At 38.1% G+C, this 27,674-nt stretch overlaps 1 protein-coding gene across 3 annotated transcripts in view; it reads right to left on the reverse strand.

Moving 5' to 3' along the window:
* FAM3D (FAM3 metabolism regulating signaling molecule D) overlaps positions 1-27,674 on the reverse strand; it is a 713,044-nt gene that overhangs the window by 346,018 nt on the left and 339,352 nt on the right. For all 3 annotated transcript variants that reach the window (XM_044078817.1, XM_044078815.1, XM_044078816.1), the window contains one exon: positions 377-475. In XM_044078817.1, the coding sequence (XP_043934752.1) occupies positions 377-475 (99 nt within the window). The remainder of the gene's footprint in view (positions 1-376; positions 476-27,674) is intronic.

The raw sequence follows: 27,674 nt of genomic DNA on the forward strand, positions 1-27,674 counted from the left end.
TAAATGGCAGCCGACATTTTAATTTGTAACTGGGCTATTCATGTTTCCCTTTTCTACTTTTGCTGTTTGGCCCAGGTACCTTCATGATTTGTTAACAAAAAAAAAAAAAAAACAAGCAAAATGAAATGCTTCTAGTCTGATGTGTTTTATACAAAAGCAAACAACATGAAACTCAGATTATTTATGTGCACATCATTCACTTACAGATTGTCACCATAGTTACACATCTGTTTCTTACTAACATTTGCCTTTGAGAAAAACATATTTATTATCTATCTGCCGAATAATCTGTTCACTTACTATGACTGTGAAAGAAGTGTATATAATATAAAGAATGCAATCATAAAATAACTTAAAATGGAAGAAGATTGCTCACCTTTAAGCAGCTTTAAGTTCCAATCAATGTTTAAAAAGTTACTTGCTATAAACCATGTCACACCGACTGTGATAAACACTACCACAACACGCAGAACACCTGAAAATAAGAAAACAGTAAGTAAGACATGTCAAACAACATTATGAATATAAAAGACAGTTGCAAAACTTAGGTCTGTGCAAAATCTAAAAGACTGTTAAAAGCATTGTTATGTATGGAAACCTGAAATCAGCACAAATTTTTTACATCTGTCAAGTTGACTGAGCAAATCCCCACATGGTGACAGCATTTTATGATAAATCCATGAGTGCACAGACTGGGATTATCACATTGATGGAGTTATTTTTTAACAGTATACAATATGATTACTCAGTCAAGGTTAGATTTGAACAATCATGATCAATTTTACTAGACAAAGTTGAGCTGCATTCAGCAAAGCATCCTCACAAATGGCAGGTCATAGCTAGTTGTAAGCTGCAGAATCTTCATAAGTTAATATGTCATAGGTCAATACTGTTGACCCACAGGACCATTAGAAGCCTAGCCACAATACCTAAAATAGTAGGTACCTATTGTCATGACTAATTTATACCACTTTCAATCCCCTTCAATGAGAACGTGAGAGACCAGACCTGGGGTGTATTTACAATTGCCCATTCATTCATTCTGGTTCAACTTCTTGGCCTATCGTACCATGTAACTCAACCCAACAACCTCTGCCTCCCAAATAGCTAGGATTACAAGTGCATTCCACTGCACCCAGTTGTTATCCGGTTATATTTAAAGAGGACCAGGGAGCTACTTTGATTTACATCCACAGGAAGACTTTTCCATAAAAAAGGGATTTTGTGGGATATCTATGTATCTATGTGTTTCTGGAAGTTAAAAACTGCTGAGCAGATGTTGTGGCTATTATTAGTTTTACAGATGTGCAGGAGGTCACATATGACTGTATCCTTTGAGGCCCTGTAGACTTGACAAAGCTCACTTCTCAGCAGTCTGCAGGAAGCAGAAAAGAGAGCAAGCGAGAGACAACATTTTACCAGTGAAGTCTTGGTCATGAAAAAATGTTTAAACCCAGGGTCTAATTAAAGCACCCAGTGCAAGCCATGCAGCTCATTCTACAAAGGTCCTGCTCCATGATGAGACACATAAGCCACAATGAGGAAAGACCTCAGTACTGGCTTATTTGCATGTCTCTGAATTGCAGTTAGCTACTGCAAAGTACATATTAGCACTTCATGCGGTAGGTAAGTGTGGCAGCCATATAATGTAGTCCAATGCTCCCCTCCCTACCCCAGTCACTCCCCCATATACACACAAGTACACACTCAAACAAACACACTGACACAAACACACACATACACCAGCCCTCATACGTCTTGCAGAGTCTGCTAAATGTCTTACCTCTGGTGTCTAATGGTCCCCATTCCCATGATCCCCATACTAGTGTTCCCCCACCCTGTGATCCTCATATTAGTGCTCCCCACCCCATGATCCCCATATTAATGCCCCCCACCCTGTGATCTCCATTCTAGTGCTCCCCCACCCCATGATCCCCATACTAATGCTCCCCCACCCCATTATCCCCATTACTAGTGCTCCCCACTCCATGATCCCCATACTAGTGCCCCCACCCTGTGATCCTCATACTAGTGCTCCCCCTGTGATCCCATTATTAGTGCCCCCATCCTTTGATCCCCATACTAGTGCCCCCACCCCATGATCCCCATACTAGTTCTCCTGCACCCCATGATCCCCAAAGTGCTCCCCCACCCCATGATCCCCATACTACTGCTCCCCTCACCCCATGATCCCTATACTGCTTTAAGTGTCATTATGAGATAGAAGTAGTATTTCTACATGGCTAGTATTCCCCCCATCATCCAATCTCCATACTGGTTTGAGTGTTGTAGTGGTAGAGGAGTGGTATTCCCTGGTGGGTAGTGTCCCCCACATCCCCTGTACTAGTTTGAAAGTAATATTTTCTGGTAGATACTGCCCCCTTCAATTCCCTGTACTAGTTTAGAGTAGTATTTTCTGGTGGATACTGTCCCCCCAATTCTCTATACTAGTTTGAGTGTAGTATTCTCTGGAGTCTTCTATTTCCCTCCACCCAATGTTACAGATTATGCTCATTAGTCTCTGGGTGTGTGGAGGTATGACAGGCACCCCAGCACATACACACACACACACACACACACACACACACACACACACACACACACACACACACACACACACACACACACACACATTCTCCCCCCCACACACACACACATACACACATATAACATACACACACATACACACGGACATCACATACACAGACAGACACACACACACACACACACACACACACACACTTACACACACACACACACATACATACACACACGCACTCTCTCACACAGCCGCTTACCCATCCAAATACAATCACACACTCATCCATTTACACAAATACACGCACACACAAGCATACACTTGCATACATTCACTCACTCACACACCTCCTGACCCATCTTTACTGCTAAAATCCACAGGAGTTACTTGTTCCAGTTTGACTAAATGCTTCTGCATTGTTGTGCGGGTGGCTATGTTGAAAGGCATGTAGATGCCTTTCTGGACGTGGCTCCAAGGAGAGAGCACATGGCTAATTAACATATGCCTCTTCACAGACTGCATCTTTTGCATATAGCATAAACTCAAAGCCCAGTGTTGCTGCACATATTCATGGCTGAGTGCCATGTTTGAGCTGTCTCTAAATTCAAAAAGGTTACAGCGATGTGTAGACTAGGTGTACATGTTGAGGTAACCTTTAAGAATTCCCCCCAAAATCTTGTGACTCAGGACAGCTACCAAACATCTGGAGTAATGTTTTGTAATAGGTTCATAGGTTGATACTAGGCTATCTGCCCTAGGGCATTTATAAGCCTAGCCAGAGTGTGTTTGGCTTTCACCACCCTTTTAGATTAGTTGACTGTGCCTCTGTATAGAAGGTCAAAGAAGGTAGCCCTTTTAAGGTTAGTTTACTGTGCCTCTGTCTAGCAGGGACACAGAAGAGATCCCAGGGGTAAACTTACAATCTCCCATTAATTCGTCAAGATTTCTCTTGAAGAGGGTCAGTGAGGGGCTCTGCCTAACATGGATTGGGATTTTGTTCCAGAGTGAGGGGAGCCACTGGGATATGAATCTGTCCCTCCAGCATGTCCTATTTATTTCTGTGCTGAAGTTCAAGTCCCTGGAGCATGTAGCTCTAAGGGATTTGGATTTCCTGTGGTGAAGCATGTCTATTAATTCTGGGTTGGACATGGCTTTATACATCAGACACAGATCACCTCTGAGTAGGCGGTACGCAACTGAGTAGAGCTGGAGTTTCTTTAGCCAAACTGCATAGGGCATCTGTTTGAGTCCCTTGATCCTCTTGGTGAGGTACTTTTGGGGTCTTTGCAATTGCTGCAGGTGTCGGGTAAGGTACATCCCAAATGAGGCATTATATTCAATTATGGGCCTGATAAGAGATGAGTAGAGGGGCACAATGACCTCTCTTGATCTAGATGTGAACCCTTTTGTGATAAGGGGGGCTATACAGAAGGTCTTTCTAACCTCTTTGGCAACATGATTGTCAAAGGAGAGATTGCTATCTACTTGGGTCCCCAAGTCCCTAATTACTTCTTCCATACTTAATGGATTACCAACTATGTGGTAATTTGTGGGCACTTTGTTTTTCCCAAAGAGGATGACTATGCACTTTTTGGCATTTAGCTTTAGGCCATGGCTCTGGCACCAGTTATCCGTCTCTGTGAGACCCTTTTGGAGGATGTTTGTGTCAGCCGGAGAGCCGATTATGGCACCCAGTTTGCAGTCATCTGCGAACTTGGTCAACCATAGTCCACCCATGTTAGCCTGTGCCTCAGAGAACTATATACCAAACAAGAGAGGTCCCAGGACTGAGCCTTGTGGGACGCCACTTGTAACTGGTTTAGATTCTGACATGGCACCTGCTATTCTGACCATGTGGGTTCTATCCCTGAGCCAGTTTGCAACCCATCTTGTGACATTTATTTTTATTTTATTTTACATTTGTTGACCGGGCTAGTCTAGCTGGATATATTTCCATTTTCAGTAGAGGCCCGGGGAGAAAAGCTCCACACAGATATACAAAGTATAAAATATTGTTACATGGTGAAAAAAGGATTAAAAAAACAAAATAAAAACAGGTAGTTAATACATTCTTGAGATAAAAATACTGGAGAAATGTTAAAGTAAAACAGAGTAAAGTTTAAGAGAGCTAGAACAGATATAATACAGTAAGAGTTATGTACAATAGATAAAAACACTTGAGAAACAGTACAGAGAGCAGAATACAGCTTAAGACAGCTCAAAAACAGAATAGTAAGAGTTATGTACAATAGATCATATGAGATAGAGTTATTTAAACACTAAGTTGATTAGAGTTTAGAAAGAGTCGGTCTTATTTACAAGTCAAAAGCATGTAGAAGTTTGGAAGTATGGCAAGAAGAGGAGGAAAGAGGGGTGAAGAGGATGGTTAGTCAGGGTTACTACAAGGGCATAGCCAGTGCATTTGGAGGTGTTTTCTAAGTTTTTGTTTAAAGAGTGGCAAGGATGTAGTTAGAGTTAGTTCAGTGGGTAGTAGGTTCCAGAGTTTTCCTGTTGTGTTGGTAAACAGAGAGTCACCAGCTGCATTATTAGACTTTGTTAAGCTGGCAAGAAGTTTGCTAGAAGAACGTAGGGAGTTCAGATTATTATATGGGACTATGAGTTTTGAGAGTATAGGGGTATTATTGGGTTGGTAAAATATCTTGTGGGCAACTGTGAGTTGGGGGATAATCAGATGGTTTTGGAATTCAAGCCAATTTAGTTGTCTAAGATTTGAACAGTGATGGGTTCTGAAGGGATTGCCAGTAGCAAATCTAGCAATGTTATTATAGAAGGTGGCTAATTTGTTAAGGTTGATTTTCTTAAGGTTGGTAAATATAAGTGAAGCATATAGGAGGGTTGAGATTAGATGGTAGTGAGCAATCTTGGCTCTAGCTGCTGAAGTTAAGAAGGGTTTTATTCTGTATAAGGAGCCTATTTTTCTGTTTACTGTTTTAATGGACATAGGGGTTGATATTTAAGCTGGTGAGCTTATTTATGATGCCTACCTATCTACATGGTTCTTGCTCTGAAATACAAACGTAATGTTCTAAAACATGTAAATAATTTAAATAGTTAATGCAAATACTAAACATCTTATCTTCAGAAAAAAAATATACAAAATGGCAACCACAGTGATTGCAGAAGCTAAAAGAAATTCAACCTTAAAATGGAAAAAACTAAATCATCCAGATTCAAAAATGCCATAAAAAGTGAGAAAGACCTAAAGACTTACAAAAATTTACATAAAAATATCCCAGCCTTAGTGGGAAGTCTGTCAACCCATACTGAAATATTCACATTCTCACCTGTAAAGAAAAGATGGAAACATAAATGCAACAAAGTGTAGTATAGCATTATAAGTACAATCAAAACCAAACAGAAATAATGCCACTGAGTGTGCAAAATGGTTAAAATGGTTAAAATCAAGATTTATTTAGAAATTCCAAAATGGTTAAAATCAAATCTAAATAAATCTTGATTATAACCATTTTGGACCCTCAGTGGTGTTATTTCTGTTTGGTTTACACTATCAGAGTTTGTTAAAACTGCATGTTTACTAATTTTATTTTTTACAGAGAACCAAAGAAAATTGGCAGATGTACTATGCTTTTCTGTACAAAAACAAAAAAAAATTGCAAACCAGGAAAAGAGGATGTTTCTCCTCCCCTGACATGACTATGAAATCACAAAAAGGGTGGAAGGTGGGTGGTGGCAAGGAGGTAATGGGTGGATTTAGAATAGGTACAAAGAGTGTATCTTTGGTCCGGTTTTAGCCACAATGAAAGGTGGCAATCCTAATCTCCTCTTAGATTGCTAAAGCTTAAGTTACTCCCCCTTTTATATCTAACTGCTAAATGCACACTCTGATTGCTAGGATATTAACCTGTTTTTACATCTTACCTTTAAAATCTGTAACATCTAGTCCAAGATCACCAATTACTGGAGAGCCCACATTCTGCCTGTCAGTAATTATCCTGGGATTAGTGCTTCTGTTTTGCTCCTGGCAAGAGAAGGAGCAGAGGGCAATGATTCTTGACGGTCTCTGATAGTGCAGTGAGCATCTATGTGGGATCTTCTTGATTGGTCTGGTTGCTATTCAAAGCATCTACCAGGAAAAGTCTACAACAAGCTTACAGACCTCTGCTTTATCTGGGACAAGACTGTGGCTCTCCAAACAGGCTGTGGCCTGCTTCTCATCTTGGGATTGGTGCTAATGTGTTGCTTCTGGTGAGAGAAGAAGCAAAGGAGCATTGTATCCCAGCAGAGTGAAGCTGTGGTGAGACCAACACTAGTAGTAGCCAGGCAGTGCCCAATCAGGTGACTTTCTTCTTTTCATCATTCTTGACAAAGCTATTTCTTCCTTTTGATTAAGTACTTGATAAACTTCAGAATATCTCCCTAAATTCTTCATCTGTAAACCATCAAGGTCTACTTATTAGTTTTTCCACAAGTGTTTGGCAGTGCCCTGTACAGATACAGACACATTGAACTGCCATTATTTTTGTAAAAGCACCCTTTAAATTTCACCAATACCTAGTTGCACACTGGGCAACTAGGTTTCAGTGACAAGCACTGCCCTCAGAACTGCAATCCAGGCACTCCTAGCATTAGTTCATATTCTAACTACAACCATCTAATCAATAAAAAGGGCCTGTTGCCATGGATATGAATTTTCACAATAAAAAACAGGAGGTGTAGCCACCTGCAACATAAAACTGCTCTCATCAAACTAAACAAACAACTCAGAAGAAAAATAAAGTCTACAAAAGCCAAATTTTAGGTAAATTTGGCCTCTCAGGCCAAGGACAACCACAAGGCATTCCTTAGCTATGTCTGCAATCTCATACACAATTGTGTGCAAAGTTCACTTATACTGAGCAGTAAAAAGGGGAAGAATCTAAGTATGGCATGGATAGACTATAAAAAAGCATTTAAAAGTATCCCACATTCATGGATAAAAGAATGCTTAAAAATGCATAAGATACACCCTACACTGATCGATTACATTATAGTGACCACGAAACAGTGGCAAACCACTTTGCAGTTAAGCTATGATAAAGGACAGATTATTGTTCCAGGGATAAAAATTCAAAGGGGGCTATTCCAGGGTGACTGTCACCACTGCTCTTTAGTCTTGCCCGTAACCCATTAAGCTGTCTACTTAACAGATTAGGTCATCGTTACAATTTGACATTCAGAAAACAACAAAGTGAAAGACTTCTCATCTTCTTTTTGTAGATTATTTATAACTGTATAGTTCATCAGATGAGAAGCTGAAAGCACAACTGTAAGTGGTCAAAACTTTTACAGATGATGTGAGGATGTCATTTGGTCTTGATAAAGAGTCTATATTATGTTGAACTTGTGTAAGTTTGAATGTCGTAATTGAACCTAAAAGTCCGAAATCCAAAAATAGCAAAGCCATGGCAAATCGATTTTTTTCCCAGGGAAAAAAATCGGACCATTTACGGGGCTTTGCTATTTCCTCCACTGTGGTGCAATCTTGGAGTTGGTCTATTTAAGTAAGATGTGTGTGTGTGTGGGGGGGGTGAAGCCCCCCACTTTAGTTTAAGTTTAAGGTGTAATTTTTTTTTGTCACAGAACAGCGATTTTTTCCCTGGGAAAAAAAATCACTGTTCTGTGTTTTCGTTATTATTGGGTTTTGGACTTTTGCGTTTGATATTACAACGTTCGAACTTATGTTAGTTCGACGTTGTAATATAGACCCTTGCTAAATGTGTAAAAGCAACCTGTAAAGCAGAAAAGCTGCAGCACCAAGAAAGCATCAGCCTCGGACAGAAATGTGACATTTAAGAACTTGAGCAAGAAGGAGTGTATAAATATTTGGGAACTGATGAAGGATCACCAATAAAACATGAACAAATGTGAATATAAATTAGTAAGGAATATTTTAGAAGACTAAAATTAATACTGAAAACAGCATTGACAGCTAGGAACAAAGTTCAAGCTACAAACCAACTTGCTCTTCCTGTCCTAACTTACAGTTTTGGAATGACTGACTGGCCCCAAAAGGTGTTGGATAGGTTGGACATGAAAACAAGAAGGATGCTTCATGCTCATCAAATGATTTATAAAAATCAGTGCATACCAACATTATATATTCCCCATTGAGGTATGGGCATCCCCAAAATTGATTACATATATAGATCTGCAATCGTAGAACTGCTTACATATCTGCTGACCTCACAAGTCCCAAACATATTGAAAGATTTGTAACACGAGGAGAATAAGTCTAAGTTGACTTCCCTGCTTAGTGTAGCAGAAGCTTATCGGTGTCAAGTGGGAATGGAAATCAAACCAGAAGTAGATAAAAATCAGACAGCAACTGAATGTGCCAAAAACAAAAGAAAGAATATAAGGTGCAGGATCAGACAAGAAGCCAAGAAATGTCTAAATTGCATAACTATAGTTACAAGTACAGAAAACTCTTGGAACAACCTCATGTTGATCATAATCAAATGCAGGAATGGTTAAGGAGAGGTGAATTTAAACCAAAAGATGAAAGGTTAATATTGGCAGCCCAAGATAGTGGACTACATACGTGTTGGTTTACAAAGTCCATTGAATATGTGGGAGAAATAGACAAATGTAGGTTTTGTAAAACAGAACTGGAAACAGTCACACATCTTGTTGCTGGTTGTAATATACTAATGGCAGAAGGACTGTATATTGAAAGGCATAATAATGTGGCAAGACTGTTGCATTGGGAATTGTGCAAGCATTATAATATTGAAGTAGCTGAAAAACACCGGAAACATCATCCACAAAGCATCATAGAAAATGATAAAGTTTATATCACATGGGATCCTCCATTACCAACAGTTCAAAAAATAGATGCGAAAAAACCAGATATAGAAGTTGAAGAAAAGAAGACAAAAGTGGCATTGATTATTGAAATTGCTAAACCCAGTGACTACAGTGTCTGAAGTACAGAGAGACACAAAGCCATAAAATACCAGGCTTTGCAGTCAGAAATGAGGGCGATGTAGAAGAAGGATACCCAGACAGTTCCAATACTAGTAGGAGCAACCGGTCTTATAAAAAATAATTTACAATCGTACTTAGATGTATTACCAATGGATTCACTTTAGAAGATCTAATTCCCAAAATCTCAAACCTCATATTATCGAGACCAAAAGATCGAGTTTTGGAAACTCGAACTTCTAAAATGAAACGAAAAAAAAAAAAGTCAAACATTGCTTTTGCAGGGGGGCTTCGCCCCCCTGCACCTCCCATGTAGGGGGCTGTGCCTCCCACACCCACCTACTTAAATATACCAACTCCAAGATCGCGCTACAGTGGGGAAAAGGGAAATCTCCCATATTGCGGTGTATGCGGAAGCACAAAACGGAAGATTTCCCATTTCCTCTCAACACCACAAAATAGATAACAACATTACGTACACACAGAGCATACAAGTAGCCTTCCTCTGTGTGCACGTAATGTTTTAAGGTAAGTAAAGTGTTATTTTTTAAAACTTTACATATTCAATATACTGAAATGTCGATCATATGGTCTCGACCATATGACATTCGAGATTTCAGTATTTCGATAATGTAAAGTGCTCCCATTACCAATACGTGTAACTCCCTACGAATTGCAGGAGTCAGTACTTCTGGCTAATATCAAAGATTGAAACAATACTAATTTCATGAACTTTAACCATACTTTGACTTAGGAATGGGGTCCATTCACATTATGGTATTAGAAACCTAAAAGACTTGCAGAAATTAGAAAAGGCCAGAAGATATATCAAACCTACTGGCAGACAAATTCAGGTCTAACTTTACCCCTCTCTCCCCCTCAACCTTCCCTCAGGCAATACCATCAAATATAACTCCTCTTACTATCAACAGAGGACAGGTCCTCAATGATCTCTCAAAGGCCAAGAACACTGCATTGATAGGTCCAGACAATATCCTGGAATGCCTTCTAAATAGCAGGAAACATGACCTATCAGGGCCTTTGGAATTGCTATTTAACTGTAGCCTCCAAACAGTCTTTGTGCCTCACAAATGGAGAAAAGCAACAGTCATCTCTCTGCAGAAATCTGGGCCATCTACAGACCCATAAGTCTCACTAGTCTCATATGCAAAACCATGGAAAGAATTATCATGGAAATCATAAAAAATGACATAGAAAACCTCCAATCAGTAGACCCAACCCAGTTTGATTTCCTCAAGGGAAGGTCATACCTACTCAACCTGGTGGACTTCTTTGAAAAGGTTGCCAAAGCACTGGATGAGGGCAAAATGGTTCACACTCCCTACCTTGGCATTTAACAAGATACCTCACTCGGGCATTGTTGACAAACTCAAGAGGTCAGATATAAACCTTAAGTCACCCAGCGGATAGCCAGCTGGCTCATAGACAGGATACAGGAAGTTTGAATTGGGGAGTCCACCTCTACAAAAAGGCCAATCACAAGTGGAGTCTACAGAGGACTGGCCCCAGGACCATTCCTTTTTGGCATTTACTTCTCTGAAGTCAAGGCCAATGTCAAGGTCTTTGGCTGACTAAATTTTGCAGGTGATTGCTAATTACGAGCAGTCATAGAACCCTCCCCCAACACTAATGTTCTCCAGGAAAGGCTAACACAAGCAAATAATTTGTGTCAGACCCATGGCTAAAACTAAATGCCAAGATATGCATAATAGTATCTTTTGGTAAGACATTCATCCCTGGTAATTATCATATTGACAGTACACCACCAAGAGTCGACTCCAGTATTCAGGGACTTGGGGACACACTTAGACAGCAATCTAGTCTTTGACCATCACGTGTCTATGGTAAAGAGGAAACCATTCGTTGTTGTGCAACTTATAAACAAAGGTATGGTATCTTGGTCCAAGGAGGTCATTTTTCCACTGTATTCAGCATTTATCAGACCTATCACTGAGTACAATGCCCTCTTTGGTGTGTACCTAACCAGGTACATCCTACAATTGGAACATCCACAGAGGTTCCTCACTAAAAGAATACAGGTCAAAGTAACATGTCATATGCAGACTGCCTCAAAGCCCTATCCCTGTATTCAGTATCCTATAGGCCAGCCTTTCTCAAAGTGTGGTCTGCAGCCCACTGGTGGGCTGTGGGAATTTCCTGGTGAGCTTTGAGAGTTAATAATAAATACATCTGTCCTCTTCACTGTCCATTTTTTTATGAAAAAAAGGGCTTTGTCTAGTGTCTGGATGTGTTGCTCCCATGAGCACCTCCTTTCTTGAAGCTGATTGTTAATTTCAGCTTGCAACTGCAAACTGAGATAACCAGTCAATACAGATTCAGCAGTGTGCCAGAAAATGAAGGAGAAACCCTAAAAATACCAAATCTGTCTGTGCTGTGCCATGTGCAGGAAGTCTGTTATTTGAAGCCAGTGAATCTTTGAACTGCACAGAGACTGCATGCTTGTTAGGTATGTGTCCCTTGGGCAAATGTTTTATTTTGGTGCTTGTGTAGATCTCAACATTTTACTGAAGGGGTCGCTTGACTGACTGTGTCACTTTGGTGCTTGCACATGTTATTGAAGGGGTTGCTTGGGCAAATGTTTTATTTTGGTGCTTGTGCATAGCTCAAGATTTTACTGAAGGGGTCACTTGGGTGCATGTTTCATTTTTGTGATTGTACATATGTTATTGAAGGGGTCGCTTGAGCAAACGTTTCACTTTGGTGATTGGGTATACCTCAATAATTTACTGAAGGGGTTGTTTGCGTGAATGTTTCATTTTGCTGCTTGTATGAACTGTACCTGGACATTTTACTGAAGGGGTCTGTTTGGGAAATGTTTCATTTGGGTGATTGTGTATACTTGGACATAGTAATGAAGATTTTGCTTGGGGAAATAATTAATTCATGTATAGTGGCTGTGCATACACAATACAAACTAATGAAGGGGTTACTGGGGGAAATTATTCATTAAATTAGTGTGTCAGGATTGAGATTTTACGTGTGTCAGTACTCACTGTAAGTCTATTAATTAAAATTAAATATTTAATATTAATATAAAATATTTAATATTAATTAAAATTGGGTTTCTTAAATTTTACTTATTTATCTATCACTATCACTATCACTATTAATTTTAAATAAACTTTTTCTGAGGGATAATATGAAATGCTGGTACACTGAAGAGCAAAGCTGGTGAAAGTTGTGAAGGACAGAATAGTGAAAAACATTCAAAATAGTGGGGACAAAAGAACAGTCAATATAGACATGTTTGAAACAGGATACAATGAATATAAACAGGCAAGACAAAAATGTACTAAATGTAAATGATTATCCTGTTTGCGAAACGATGACTGTGAAAGGATTCTCAGTGATAGCGTTGCAATGAACAGTAAAATCAATAGGATAATAAAACAACAGTTGGAAAGAAAAAAAATAAAGAGAAAGTAGAACAGCGATTTTTTAAAACTGGGATTTTCCTGGATAGGAGATAAAGAAGATCCCAGCTCACACTGTGTTTTGTGTTACGAAACTCTTTCCAATGAAGTAATGAAATTCTCCAAATGAAAGCGTCATTTTGAAGCTAAACACAAGGAGTGCATTGGAAAGCCTCTGCAGTTTTTTTCAGAATAAATGCAAAGAGCTTAACCACAATAAGAGTTTAATGCATTTCATTGCTACTGCTGGAGAAAATGCCAGTGCTACGGAGGCTTCGTACAGAGTATCGCTACTGGTGGCTAGGTGGTTGAAAGATCATGCTGTAGCAGAAAACTCGATAAAACCTGCTGCAAAAGTAATGAGAAATATTATGCTTTGGGGGAAAAGCAAAGAATGCTATCTCGAAAGTACCCCTTTCTAATGATACAATTAAACATCGAATAACATGCATGGCTGAAAATGTGAAATGTCAGCTGTTATCATGATTATGTCAGAGTATGTACTTTTCATTTCAACTTGATGAGTCTACCGATTTGGTTGGTGAAGCTCATCTTCTTGCATATGTCAGATATGAATATTTAGGAAAAGTACATGATGACTTTTTATTCTGCCAATCCCTGCCTGGTAGAACTACAGGAACAGATATTTTCAAAGCATTAAATGATTTTGTGGTGAGCAATGAAGCGGATTGGACACAATGTGTCGGTCTTTGCACTGACGATGCTGCGGCAATGATTAGTAAAAGGAAGGGCCTGTCTGCATGTGTTAAATCTGTTGCACCATGGGAAACAGTAATGCACTGTAGCATTCATTGTGAACAACCTGCTAATAAGAACATGCTAATGGTCTTAAAACAGTTATGAATGAAGTAGTAAAAATGATAAACCACATGAAAGGTCACCCTTTGAATGCATGTATTTTTTAAATATTATGTGACGAAATGGGTAGTGAACACATGCGACTTCTATTTCATGCTGAAGTTCACTGGCTTTCATGTGGAAAAGTTCTTTTCCATTTCTCTGAATTGCGAGACAAGATCAAAATCTACCTCCATGATAGTAAATGCCCAGCGTTTCACCTTTCCGATCGTATGCATACTTTCTCCTGGCTTGTTTGAAGTGGCATACCTAGCTGATATTTTCAGCATCTTGAATGGTTTGAACCTTGCTTTGCAAGGAAAAGATGTCACCATCTTTAATGTTCAAGATAAAGAGCAATATGTATGAAAATGGAACTATGGCAGAAACGTCTCGACAAACAAGACTTTCAGAGAGGGCAATATGTATGAAAATGGAACTATGGCAGAAACGTCTCGACAAACAAGACTTTCAGAGAGGGCAATATGTATGAAAATGGAACTATGCCAGAAAAATCTCGACAAACAAGACTTTCAGAGAGGGCAATATGTATGAAAATGGAAATATGCCAGAAACGTCTCGACAAACAAGACTTTCAGAGAGGGCAATATGTATGAAAATGGAACTATGGCAGAAACGTCTCGACGAAGAAGACTTTCAGAGAGGGCAATATGTATGAAAATGGAACTATGGCAGAAACGTCTCGATGAACAAGACTTTCAGAGAGGGCAATATGTATAAAAATTGAACTATGGGAAAACATCTCGACAAACAAGACTTTGAAAGTTTTACTACTCTGAATGATTTTTTGATGACAACAGGTGAAAAAATTCCTGAGATGATCATTAAAGACTTCAAAGACTACTTATGAGGACTTTGCAACCAGTTCAAAATATATTTTCCATAACCAGAAACAGGACTTGAGTGGATCAGGAGTCCTTTTACATGCATGGAATATATAAAAAACATTGAGGAGAAGCTTTCATCAAAAGAAATAGACAATCTTGTCGAACTATCCTCAGATATGTCATTGAACTTTGTCTTTAGGGACAAGAGTTTGATGGACTTTTGGCTTCACGTACAGCTGGAATATCCTGGACTCAGTGACACAGCAATGAAGTACTTACTTCCATTCCCCTCCACTTAAAACTGCAAACTTGTTTTTTCAACAATTGTGAGTTTGAAAACAAAGAACAGAAATCAGCTAAACATGGAGCCAGATATGAGACTAAAACTCTTCAGGTTTTAACCAGATATACCTTTAGTTTCTGAAAGAAAACAGTGTCATGCTTCACATTAATTTATGTAGAGTATTTTTTCTTTTTTATATGTACGCACTTAATTCCATGAATAAATAATTACACACTTTACAATTACATCACTTCTTGGTGTTATTCTTTCACAGTATATCCCAAATTCCAATTTTCATTTGAAATATTACCTCTGTTTAAATCATGTGATTTATGGAAGGGCTAGTGGGCCATTGAGTTATGGCTTTGTCCAAGTGGGCTGTGATCAGAAAAGTTTGAGAACTACTGCTATAGGCTATTGAGGTGGGATCTATGCCTGGCGTACAAGACATTGTTAGACCCCAGCCGGATGGACTTCCTGCATATCCACAAAATAAACAGCAGCATAATTACCCATTCTAAAGACTTAAACCTTTCCTGTGATAATAAATAGGACCTGATGGAGAGACAGGTATATATCCTAGAGATTATCCCTTCTCTGGAACAGCCTCTCCATCCATGTGAAGCAGAATTTCTCCCTAAACTAAGTCAAGTGTAACTTGGACAATTGAATGGGGAACAGCAAATTCATCTCTGAGTTTGCACCTATATCTCTATTGGACACAGGCAGTCTATACATTTTTCATCTCCCAGGTCCCTGCTTGTAAATGTTTTATCTCCCAAGCTCCTGCTTACACTTATCAAGGTTACCAGAAATTGTCAGAGATTTGGAATGCATGGCTAGGTGTGGTTGTTAGCCTAGTACACACCTATGTGCTTTGATACACACACACACACACACACACATACACACACACACACACACACACACACACATACACACACACACACACACACACACACACACACACACACACACACACACACACACACAAACGTATATATATATCAAAAGAAAATCAGAATCTTATGCTGAAAAAGTTCACAAAACGTACAATTGTAGCTCATATGATTTCTCAAAGCAAAGAGTGTCATTAGAACTTAAATGAATAGGAAAACCTAAATATATATTAATATATTGAAGATGTGGAAGTCTGCTTTATAGCCGTCTTGATTTTACTGTTTTTTTAATAACAAAATGGTATAGGCAACACAAATAAAAGCCTGAAGTATATACATATAGAACATTCCTTCTCACATAGCTAGTGAAAATGTTTCACTGCCATTGACAGACACGTTATCCTACTGCTAAATATTGAACATCATGCATAATAAAGATGGCATACGTTTTGGGGGTTAGGTTAGCATCAGTTGCTATAAACATTATGTGGATAAGACTACAGCTCATGTTGGTCCACAAAAAGAAGTAGGTAGTATGTACTAGGATCCCAGGTGAGACCACTTGACAATATTCGAGCATTTATAGTAGATTTAAGATCAGCCATTCATGTGTTCCCATTCCCAGTTTGTGGAATGGAAGAATGATCTAAGGAACAGTAAACATTTCAATGGGATTGGGGAAAATATATACTAAGTCACAGACAGCTAGATCTCAATACATTCACTTTTGTTCTAGGTGCAACAGTTTCTGAGTTAATACCTCTCTCTCTCCGTATATATATATATATATATATATATGGAATACATGCATAATGTCAAGTGGACAAAATGCCAAATTATATTACATTGTCCACAAAGGGTTGGTTTGAAACTCATACCGTTGAAACACTTGGTACACGTTCTGTGAGGAGGGGTGGGAGCAAGCTATGTGGGGTCTGCACCTCCCACACCCCCTGCTAACTATAAATTACCAGTTCCTAGATTGCATACATTCGGGAAAAAGAAAAACATCAGTCCCTGCTATTTCTTGAGCTTGTCAGCATTTTGAGTTTTGACCTTTTTGGTCGATTTTATGTCAGTCGGCATTTTGGTTGCTTGTTTCATATCTAGATAGATAGATAGATAGATAGATAGATAGACAGACAGATGGATAGATAGATGGATGGAGAGATAGATAGATAGATAGATAGATAGATAGATAGATAGATAGATAGATAGATAGATAGATAGACAGACAGACAGACAGATGGATAGATAGATGGATGGAGAGAAAGACAGATAGATAGATAGACAGATAGATAGATAGATAGATAGATAGATAGATAGATAGATAGATAGATAGATAGATAGATAGATAGACAGATGAATAGATGTATCAGGGGTGTGGGGGGGGGGGACTCTGGTGGTCTAGCCACCTGCAATGGAAAGTTTTAATGAATGACAGTGACTTTTACAGTTTGCTGTGCTTTCTCAGTTTTGGGACTCATACTATGGAGTCTCAAACTTGAAAGAGGGTACCCCTTATACAGAACAGTTTATTTAAATTGCTATATACATCAAGAAAGTTGATTATAATTTATAAAACTATCTGCGAATATTTCCATGACAAACCTAAGAGGGATTTCTTCTCTCTTCATCCGATGTTTAGAAACAAAAACAATGATCCATGTTTGACATTGATAACTGAGATATTTTCAAGGTTTTCTAATAGAAAAGTCCATATAAGCTGAATAGATTTACATGCTCCAAAAACATGAAGTACAGTTATGTGATGCTAATTTTCCCATAGCGGGTAGCTTGTGAGGTGTGCACAAGAGCATACATTTCTGATGTATGAATTTGGAATAAGATGAATGTGGTAAGCACCGTGCCATACTACTACCAAATCTTGATAAATGTTTATTTCTTTTGAGACTGACAATATTGTGAGATATGTGCATCTGAGCAGTAAGTTGAATTAACAGCTAAATTATAGAGAAAGGACAGGAAATGCATATTTTTAATGAAACTCAATGAAGATGTAACCAAACTGAGTTTGTTATTATCCACCTTAATGGTCATAGAAAATTTGGACAGTGCTATCCTAATCAGGTTTCTCTATGTAATGGCATGTTTGTTTAAAAAGAGGGGGTTCTCGTTTCAGCATTTCAAATTATGATATTTTCTGGATGTGGTGCAAGCAAACATTTCTCTGTATGGGAAGGTGTAAAGGTTTTAGAGGTTTGTTGTTTATAAGAATGTTAGAATTATCAGTAAGAGACTGTAACAGGAGAAATTAATTGAAAAAACACAGTTTCTTTAGGAACTTCTCAGTCACAGGTGTTAGTAGTTTGATATATGAGGAGCCTTTAGGGAAAATCTACGATGTTTTGCCTATGATGATAACTGATTTGTCTAAAATGCCAAAGTTATTTATATATGGTCTGTAATCATTATACAAAGATAAGTAGTTCTGGAGTTTGAACTGAAATGACCTGACACCTGCCCACATGATAACAAAGGATGAAGCCATGACTGCAACACAGGTGACCCATGATTGATTAGCAGCACAGGTAGTGGAGGGAACAAGCCGAGGATGATGGAAGTAAGCGGTCAGTGTTGGCTCACCCATTCTGGGGAGAGGGAAACGGCTCTGTTTTACCATTTGGGTGAAGTGTGTGTGTGTGTGTGTGTGTGTGTGTGTGTGTGTGTGTGTGTGTGTGTGTGTGTGTGTGTGTGTGTGGGCACATGCACCTTCTCAAAGGTAGACAACATTGTACAGCTTTAGTGGGGCACTCTGGAGAAAGAGTTGTGGGGCAGACTGCTCCACATCACCCAGTATTTGGCTTATGACTACCTCCAGATTCTTACCACTGGGGAGCAATTGGTCTGACTGTGATTCCTAGTAAGGAAAAGATGGGCAGCAGGGCTCTTGCTGAGCCTGGGCACATCTAGATCTTGCACCCACAGAATGAATGGAGTGACGATACTGGTGGCAGCACTATCTGGAAAGGCTCTGTCAAACAAAGGAGGATGCAGTGGCTTAAGATGTTATGTAGTTTAATTAGTCTTAAGACAGAGTAAAAAACAATGACCTTGGTATTTGTAAATACCTTTTGATCTTTAGATCTCCCAAATGATTCAGACTTCTGTACCTTTTCTATTATGCCAGAGAAACATTTAAATAATTATGATTGTGACTCTGAAACAATCAGATAAAATAAATTTTTTGATTTATTTTAGAAGTAGAAGATCTGAGGAAATATATACATTTTAACTATGGGTCATCTAGCAATTATACTAAACTTAAGTTGACCTGAAGTATACAAGTCTGTTTTTAATTTTCTCCAAAGATGAGTTAAAGTATGTATAAAGAAAAGTCCAGGTATCACGTTTGTACTTTATTCCTACGTCTTGAGCTACTTTTATGAAGTATTTAAATTCAATACTAAGTGCGAATGCATTATCTTACTGATATATTTAAGGGGAAACAATATTGATTTGTCAAGGGTTCGTTTACATTTGTTTTTTTTTCTTTTTTCACCTGTTCCCATTAGGGGTCATGACAGCTGATCATCTGTTTCCATTTCTTCCTGTTCTCTGCATCTTGCTCTGTCACACCAACCACCTGCATGTCCTCTCTCACCACATCCATAAACCTTATCTTAGGCCTTCCTCTTTTCCTCTTACCTGGCAGCTCCATCCTTAGCATCCTTTTCCCAATATAGCCAGCATCCATCCTCAGCATATGTTCAAACCAATGCAATCTCACCTCTCTGGCCCTGTCTCCAAACCCATCCTCATCACACCCAGTGCAAATCTTAACATCTTTAACTCTGCCACCTCGCTCTGACTCCTGCCTTTTTGTCAGTGCCACTGTCTCCAACCCATACAACATAGCTGGTCTCACTACCCTCTTGTAGACCTTCCCTTCACTCTTACTGGTACCCGTCTGTCACAAATCACTCCTGACACTCTTCTCCACCCATTCCACCCTGCCTGTACTCTCTTCTTCAGCTCTCTTCCACACTCACCATTACTCTGAACTGTTGATCCCAAGTACTTAAACTCATCCACCTTTACCAATTCTACTCCCTTGCATCCTCACCATTCCTCTATCCTCCCTCTCATTCACACACATGTATTCTGTCTTAGTCCTGCTGACCTTCATTCCTCTTCTCTCTAGAGCATATCTCCACCTCTCCAGGGTCTCTTCAACCTGTTCCCTACTCTCACTACAGATCAAAATGTCATCCACAAACATCATAGTCCAAAGTTTACATTTGGTTTCTCTGTTCTTGTTATTGACAATTTCCATTGCTGGAGAAATCACATTTTACAGATTCTGAAAATATAAAAGGCTATAATCTGTAAAGCATGTGACATTGATGCACTGATTATATTATAATGTTCTCATTTAGGATCCTAGACAATTTTCAGAAGGATAATAGTAAGAAAAGATATGACAAAAAGGGGCTTCCTTGTCTGGTTCCTACTGAGATATTGACAGGGGTTGATAGCCTGCCATTTATGGAATGAAAAGTAGAATATTAGTCATACACAATTTTTATTAATTTGACAAAGTTATTGGGAAATGCAATTTTTTAAGAGAGGGACACATGCTTTACTTGCATCGAGACTGCAGACAGATTGCTAGTTATGTAATGGTTATGGCCGGCCTTAGGCATAGGCCAACTAGGCGGCTGCCTAGGGCACCGCTGTAGCAGGGGTGCTTTTTCAGTATTTATTTGGTGTAGGTAGACCAGGTTGGGGGCACCTGGGTGGTGTGGGGGGGGGGGCGCTGTGGAGCCCTTTTGCCTAGGGCACCAGCTGACCTAAGGCCGCTGCAATTTCTAACATTACTTGTTAATCCTGGGTGTGCCAAGATGCAATGAAACAGAAATGAAGTTTCGATATGACAAGCAAATGTCCCAGCATATGCTTATTTGGCATTTATCAGGGTTATTTGTATGTAAAATATGAGGTCTAAAAACTGCCATTCGAATGGAAGGTTAGGCTTCTTAACATCCTCAGAGATCAACAGCCTAGTAAATACCTATGAACCTATACACCTATAGGACTTGATCTAGTATGAAATTAAAGCTTTTAGCTAAAATAGCTATACAGTAAAAAAAAAAATATATATATATATATATATATATATATATATATATATACATATATATATATATATTATATTATATTATATTATATTATATTATATTATGAGTTTTCTGTGAAACCTAAACAACCCCACAGTGACAAATCTCAACCCCAGTCCTGAACTCAGTCATGCCTTCTGCTACTTTTGTATAAATAAAGGAGGTATAACACCAATTTGGGGGCCATCACATCTGTACCTCTGCCATAGGACCACAAAACTCTTAAATGTGTGCTAGTAACAATTGATTTTGTATGTAATGTGGGGGGTTACATGGGGTGACAGCAGCCCAGTTGCTGCATATGTACATTTCTCTCTCACTATAAGTCATAACCAAACTTATTTAAAAAGAGTATAGAGTGTCTAATGTAAGTTACACCAGTTTTCAAAGTTTCATTTTTTCTCCACTCACACTTTTTCATATAGGATATTATTCTGATAATAGTGTCTCTAAACATAAATTCAAATGCAGCCCATCTGACATTAAATTGAATACTATTTGATTTCTTTAAAACAGCTAATGATTAACAAAATAAACTGTTCTTTGGTATTGTTCTCCTTGAGTTGCTATGTATTCACTCTTCAGCTTAAAGCAGTTATATTTTTTTTTTTTTCGGGTAATCCACAGCCATAATACCATCAAAACGTAAAAAGTACAAACTTTACAGCACATGAAAAAAAAATCTACTATAGTCATGTTAGTTTAGAGGTATCATCCGCAAACACATTATACAGGACTTCATCAGAACTATTACTTCTTCCCATACTCACAGAATTTAAATCCTTACACTAAACATGTGAGTTACACAAAAAAATAAATATATACAGACATATTTTTACAATTTGCTCTTCATTTCAATTGGAATCCAGTTAAAGAGATCATTTTTTCATGTGTTGTGGAGTTTGTCCTTTATCTTGATTGGCTGGGATTACTTCTTGATGGAGTTTTGGTGCTACAACTATGCAATGTTTGTTTTTTGGCAATGAGGTCTTTTTGAGATGGATTAATGAGCAGATGGAAAATTATCTCAGTACTATATTACACAAATGTTATACTTTTGAGGAGATTTATAAAGTAGAAAAAATATCCACAAATAAGATCTCCGTGATGAAAACAAAAATGTAACATCATCATTTGATGGACAAATACCATGATATGAGCCATAAAGGTCATAAGCATCTGTAACATCATGAATTAGCTATATGTCTCTTTTGTTATAGTTGTCCCCTAATTATCATAAGGTAAAGGCAAGTCATAGAATTAAATAATGATTTTTGAAGGTGGATGTGATCTAGAAGTAATTCCTAAAAATGCTTGGTCTACCTAAACATGGTACTTAAATAGGAACATAACTAAAGGCAATGTTAGGAGTGGACATGAATATTTTATAATGAATCTCCCTTCTGTGTCTTACTTGTTAATCTTCACTGTGTGTGTGTGTGTGTGTGTGTGTGTGTGTGTGTGTGTGTGTGTGTGTGTGTGTGTGTGTGTGTGTGTGTGTGTGTGGTAGCCTTTTTACAGGTACATATCAGAGTATAACACACACATATGAGTTTCTTGTATCACAGGTAAATACTGGGCTAGCTGCCCTTGTGCGCCATTTTAACCCTAGCCAGTTTCACTGTGTATGCTTGATTTAACCTATCCTATTAACTTAGAGATTAGCCTAGTCCATCCCATGGCCAATAATTATATATTATGCCTAATGATAATAACCAAGGTCATACCATAATTTCTGGGGACCTGTGCATGGGATAAATCATTTATAAGCTGCCTCTGTCCATTAGTTGTACAGGGGGCAGTCCTTGGGTAAATTTTCTGTTTCCTATCCAGTTAGGTTAGGCAAAGATAAACTTAGTTTTATGTTGATGAGGAGTCTGTTTCACAGCAGCTGTATCCTCTGTGAGATATACCTTTCCCTCCAAACCATTCTGTTGATGTTGATGAAGAGGTTTAAATCCCCAGACCAAGTATTTCTGATGCCATCTGACTTGTTGATGTACAGAAAGTCCTTCATTACCGGGTTGGAGGATGCCCTATATGCCAGACACAGGTCACATCTTAGCAATCTGCATGTAGGATACCAAGTATAGTGACAGGGCTTTGAGACAGTCCATGTACAATATGTTGTTTAGGCCTTGCATCCTGTTTGTATAGTATCTCTGCACACGTTCCAATTGTTACACGTGTCTGGAAAGATAGATGCCAAAGGGGGCCTTATACTCAATGACTGGCCTAATGAGGGTTGACAGTGACATTCCTAGATCTAGACACAGTCCTTTTTTGTCCTTTGTGTCTCTTTTTCATTTTCGTGTCATACAATAAATGCCTAAACAATTTTCATATATATTTCAAGATGATACACATAATTCAGAAATTTCATAAAGCTATTGTAAGCATTATGAATTTATGGAAGACAGTAGTTTGTTTAGCAAGGCCTACCAGACACTGCTTTTATGTAAGAAATCATTAACTTTATATTGCAGGTTGACTATCGTACTATAAATGTGATGTGAAGCTACAATCAATACATGAGGTAGCACCCATAATGGCAATGATAATGCTAAGCCTGTAATAGCTAATCCCACCTCCCCAAGGCCCGATTCTAATAACGCCTGTGGTAGCTAGCTTAGGAAACAGAGAATATCAAAGTAATTAAAAAATCGGTTTCAATGTAAGAATACCCCAAGCTAACGTATTTGGAATAACATCCTTTCAGTTTGCGATATAAGTCAATGCCACTCAAATCACAGATATTGCTCTGCTCTGCAATGGTAAGCCTGTAATAGCTAATTCCACCTCCCCAAGGCCCAGTTCTAATAATTCCTGTGGTAGCTGGCTTAGGAAACAAAGCATATCAAACTAATTAAAAAAATTGGTTTCAATATATGAATACCCCAAACTAAAGTATTTGGAATAACATCCTTTCAGTTTGCGATATACGGCAATGCCACTCAAATCACAGATACTGCTCTACTCTGCAAACTATACTTCTTTGAATCACTATTTTTATTTAATAGTTTTTGAAGCATAAATACTTATAAGGCTTTTTAAAGCAAGTGAACAGCTTAAATTTAGTAAATGAATGCCAACAACCAAGCATAACATTCAACCTCTTAGCACAAGAAACATGGTCAAATTAAAAAATAATGGGGGACAAAGGCTCAAAATAGGAACACATTTTAAATATTGTTTTGATAAACTTACACAGTTGCTAGAATAAATGGTTTTGTGTTATCAAGCATTTCATGAGGGATATGAAGTCTAAAACTCAAATGCCTGTCATTATTTAGTGACTTCAATTTCCCCCAAAAAATATGGGGCAAAAATCAGGACAGTCTGCAAAAATAAGGATGGCTGAGAGGTATGCTGAACCAAGCCATCCTGACTTGTTTTAATCCATCCATCCATAACCCCTTTTATCCTATTTTTTCACAGGGTTTTATATCAACAGCGACCATCATCTACAGTCAATGTTCACATCTCCAGGTGGCCAGCCCTACTGGAAGTATTTCAAGCAGTAATTATGTTTATTTTTCTTTCTTTCTTTCTGTGTCGAATAGGCTAGTCCCACTAAGTTGTCAATTTTCAGGGGAAAGCTGGCATGGAGTTATACTGACTAGTGGAAGTTTAATCAGGACACTGGTGAAATTCATCTACTTTTTTCTTGTTTTTCTTAAGAAATAGGAAATAAAATTATGTGATGCTGTAAAGCACTCCTTTTGTTTTCAATAAGTGCCATGTGGTGTTTAATATTCACTTGTGCTACCAACAACTCAGACAGATGGGTCATCTGAAGAGTCTCACACCACAGACACACACACACACACACACACACACACACACACACACACACACACACACACACACACACACACACACACACACACACACACACTTTTACTGTACTCCACTGGCAGTATGGAATAGCACCTGCTGTGGGAACAGAAACACTGTGAAGCACATAATATAGTGATCTAGCAATAATTGTCTGATCAAAATTGTCAAAAAGCAAATATTGCAAGATCTGTTTGCCTAAGTGGGTAAATGTTTTTTCAAGTGCTTACAGACTATAGCCTTCAGGAAGGGGACTAATTTAGGATTCCCATGATAGTTTCAGTTTCATTAACATATATTTGCTAAAGTAAATATAGGAATGAAAAACAAGATACTAGTATCCTGCTACTCTATGTAACTTATCTAGGGGTTGATAAATCTGGATAAGGGGAAAGGGTGTTGGAAGGGAAAATGGCTCATTCTAGGTCTTAAAAAACTGGGACACCAACTTATCAAGTTCAGTTATTACGTGGATCTCACAGAGGATAGTACTTGAAACTGCATATTGCCTGATGATGACGCAGAGCTCAGGAATTCATGGATAAATATTTTTGAACACTTTCTTTTGCCATTTGACTGGGTTTGTCTGTATAGAAGTGTGGTGTATTGTACCTTCGAACTGATCCTTTAGTAGGCTTATAGAATGTAAAATACTGAAAGCAGTATCTGGAATGCGAATGAGCAGTGACGGAAAGTGCCAGATTTGTAAAGTAATCATATGTGAACAACTCACTGCTTTCCTGTTGTATGAGGCAAAGTTAAACTAGACCATTAAACACACAGCTGAGTAACTGAGACAAAAGATGTAACTACAAGACTGATAAATAAATGCTAAAGATACGAGTGTATCTGTTTTTTCTTGCTTTTTTATCTAATGTAATATCTTCCAATGTATGAAGCAGATTACAACAGAAAGTGATAAAAATGTGAATGTGAACTGCCAAATACTTGCCTACATACAGATGTAAAGTGTGAAGGACAAATGCTTCTAAGCTGAATTCATTGAACTGCTATACTGTCACATATTCCATGTGAGAAAAAAAAAATAAGCAGCATGTCTGCCATGAGAGTGTCAGTCTTTTATCGTATACCTTACTACATTATCCATCAAGCCCCTAACTGTGGATTTTAACAGGACTCTGTCCTGTGACTATTATTGTTATTTCATAATTCATAGGACAGGGTTGTGTTATCATTCCTATACTGATGATATGCGTCTGTACCTCTCTTTCTCTCACTGATGTGCTGTTATGCACACCCTAGTAAATGGTCTGGACAGAATCAACCTTTTAATATGCTGTGACTGTCACAAAATGAACACATCTAAGTCAGCTGACATGATCATTTAAGCCAGAGTAAGGAATTCTAACTGGCTCTGAACCCTTGTATTGTTTAAGGGTGATAGAATTCTTAATGAGAAGCTTATACTAAAGAACCATGTGACTGCTGTGGTTAAGTCATCATGCTAAAATTTCAGGATTAGAACCAAAACCAAACATCTTTCACCTTCTGAGTTAACCATGGTTGTCCAACCCATGGTTTCTGCTCACCTAGACTACAACAGTCCCCTATATCTGGGGGCCTTCAGTCAGAGAACTTAACTGGCTGGAACTACCTCAGAATTCCTGGGCTACACAAACAGGTACAAATCCTTACTATCATATTTTGCTGGTTTTACATAATCTACACTAGTTGCTTGTTAGAGCATATTTTATCTGTAAGGTCTTCCTGTTGTTCTATCACATCCTATATTTTCTGGGCACTCCACCTTAAGAAGTTGCTTGTGCCTTAACAACTGGCTTGCAAACTCCAGTCTGTTGTTCTCAGAACTGCTAGTGTTCTTGAGGAAATTTTTTGAGTTTTTGGGGGGTTCATTATGTTTAATACCAGGCCTCCCACATTTGGCTCTCACTATAACTGTAATTTCTGGGGTCTCTGATAATTGAACAAGTCTAAGAGGTACTTCAAGATACATTGTTAACTTACTTATTTACTGATTTATAAAATATTTATTTGCATTATCGCTCTTTTTACATTAAGTTTGACAAAATTACTAGCCAGATGTCTAAAATGTTGTTCACTTATTTGACATTTATTTTATTGTAATTTTGACTAGTTTTTAATCTGATGAATGAGTTGACTGTAATCAGCATAGCTTTGGACTGAAAAGGAATCCTAGAAAATACAAAAAAATACACAAGTGGGCTATTGGACAAAATACATATCATTTTGCTTATGCATTACCTAAATTTTCATGTTTTTGCTTCTGATTCCCAACTAGTCAAATGTCATCTCTTGTTCACCCTCTAAGAAAAGTTCTAAGACTCCCAAATAACAATAACTCCAAAAGACTGCTTGAGTATTGGATATTTTACCAGGAAAGCTAGACACAATCAGCAGACAACTCTCCAAATAATGTTTAGCTTTAATCTTCATTTAGACATCAATATGTTTGGGGAAACATGTTGGACCATTTATAAAGAACCTGAAGAAGTATTTTATATGATTACATATGAGACAAAAATGCAAATATATGTTGGGTTGCATTACTGACAATGATTCAGTAACTTGGATTGTTTTAACTCACAGGCCCTGCTTCTGCTGATTCTTTGTGCACTACTGTACCTACATAAAGATTTTATTTTTTCATTTTTTATTTATATTTTACCTATTTGTTGTCTGGGTAAGCTTACTAGAGAAATTATCTCTTTTAGGGTGTGACCCAATTAAGATGCATTGAAATCAAAGATCATTTTATTTAATGCCTCATCTCAACAGCAGCAATCTTTGACAAAATGTTGTAAGATTCTGAGGTTATCTATTCCTTATAATGCACACATATTTTGCAATTTTATTTTTTCATTTTTTA

This window comes from Protopterus annectens, chromosome 7.part1, assembly GCF_019279795.1.
Source record: "Protopterus annectens isolate FY-2018-M chromosome 7.part1, PAN1.0, whole genome shotgun sequence".
Classification (NCBI taxonomy): Eukaryota; Metazoa; Chordata; order Ceratodontiformes; family Protopteridae; genus Protopterus; species Protopterus annectens.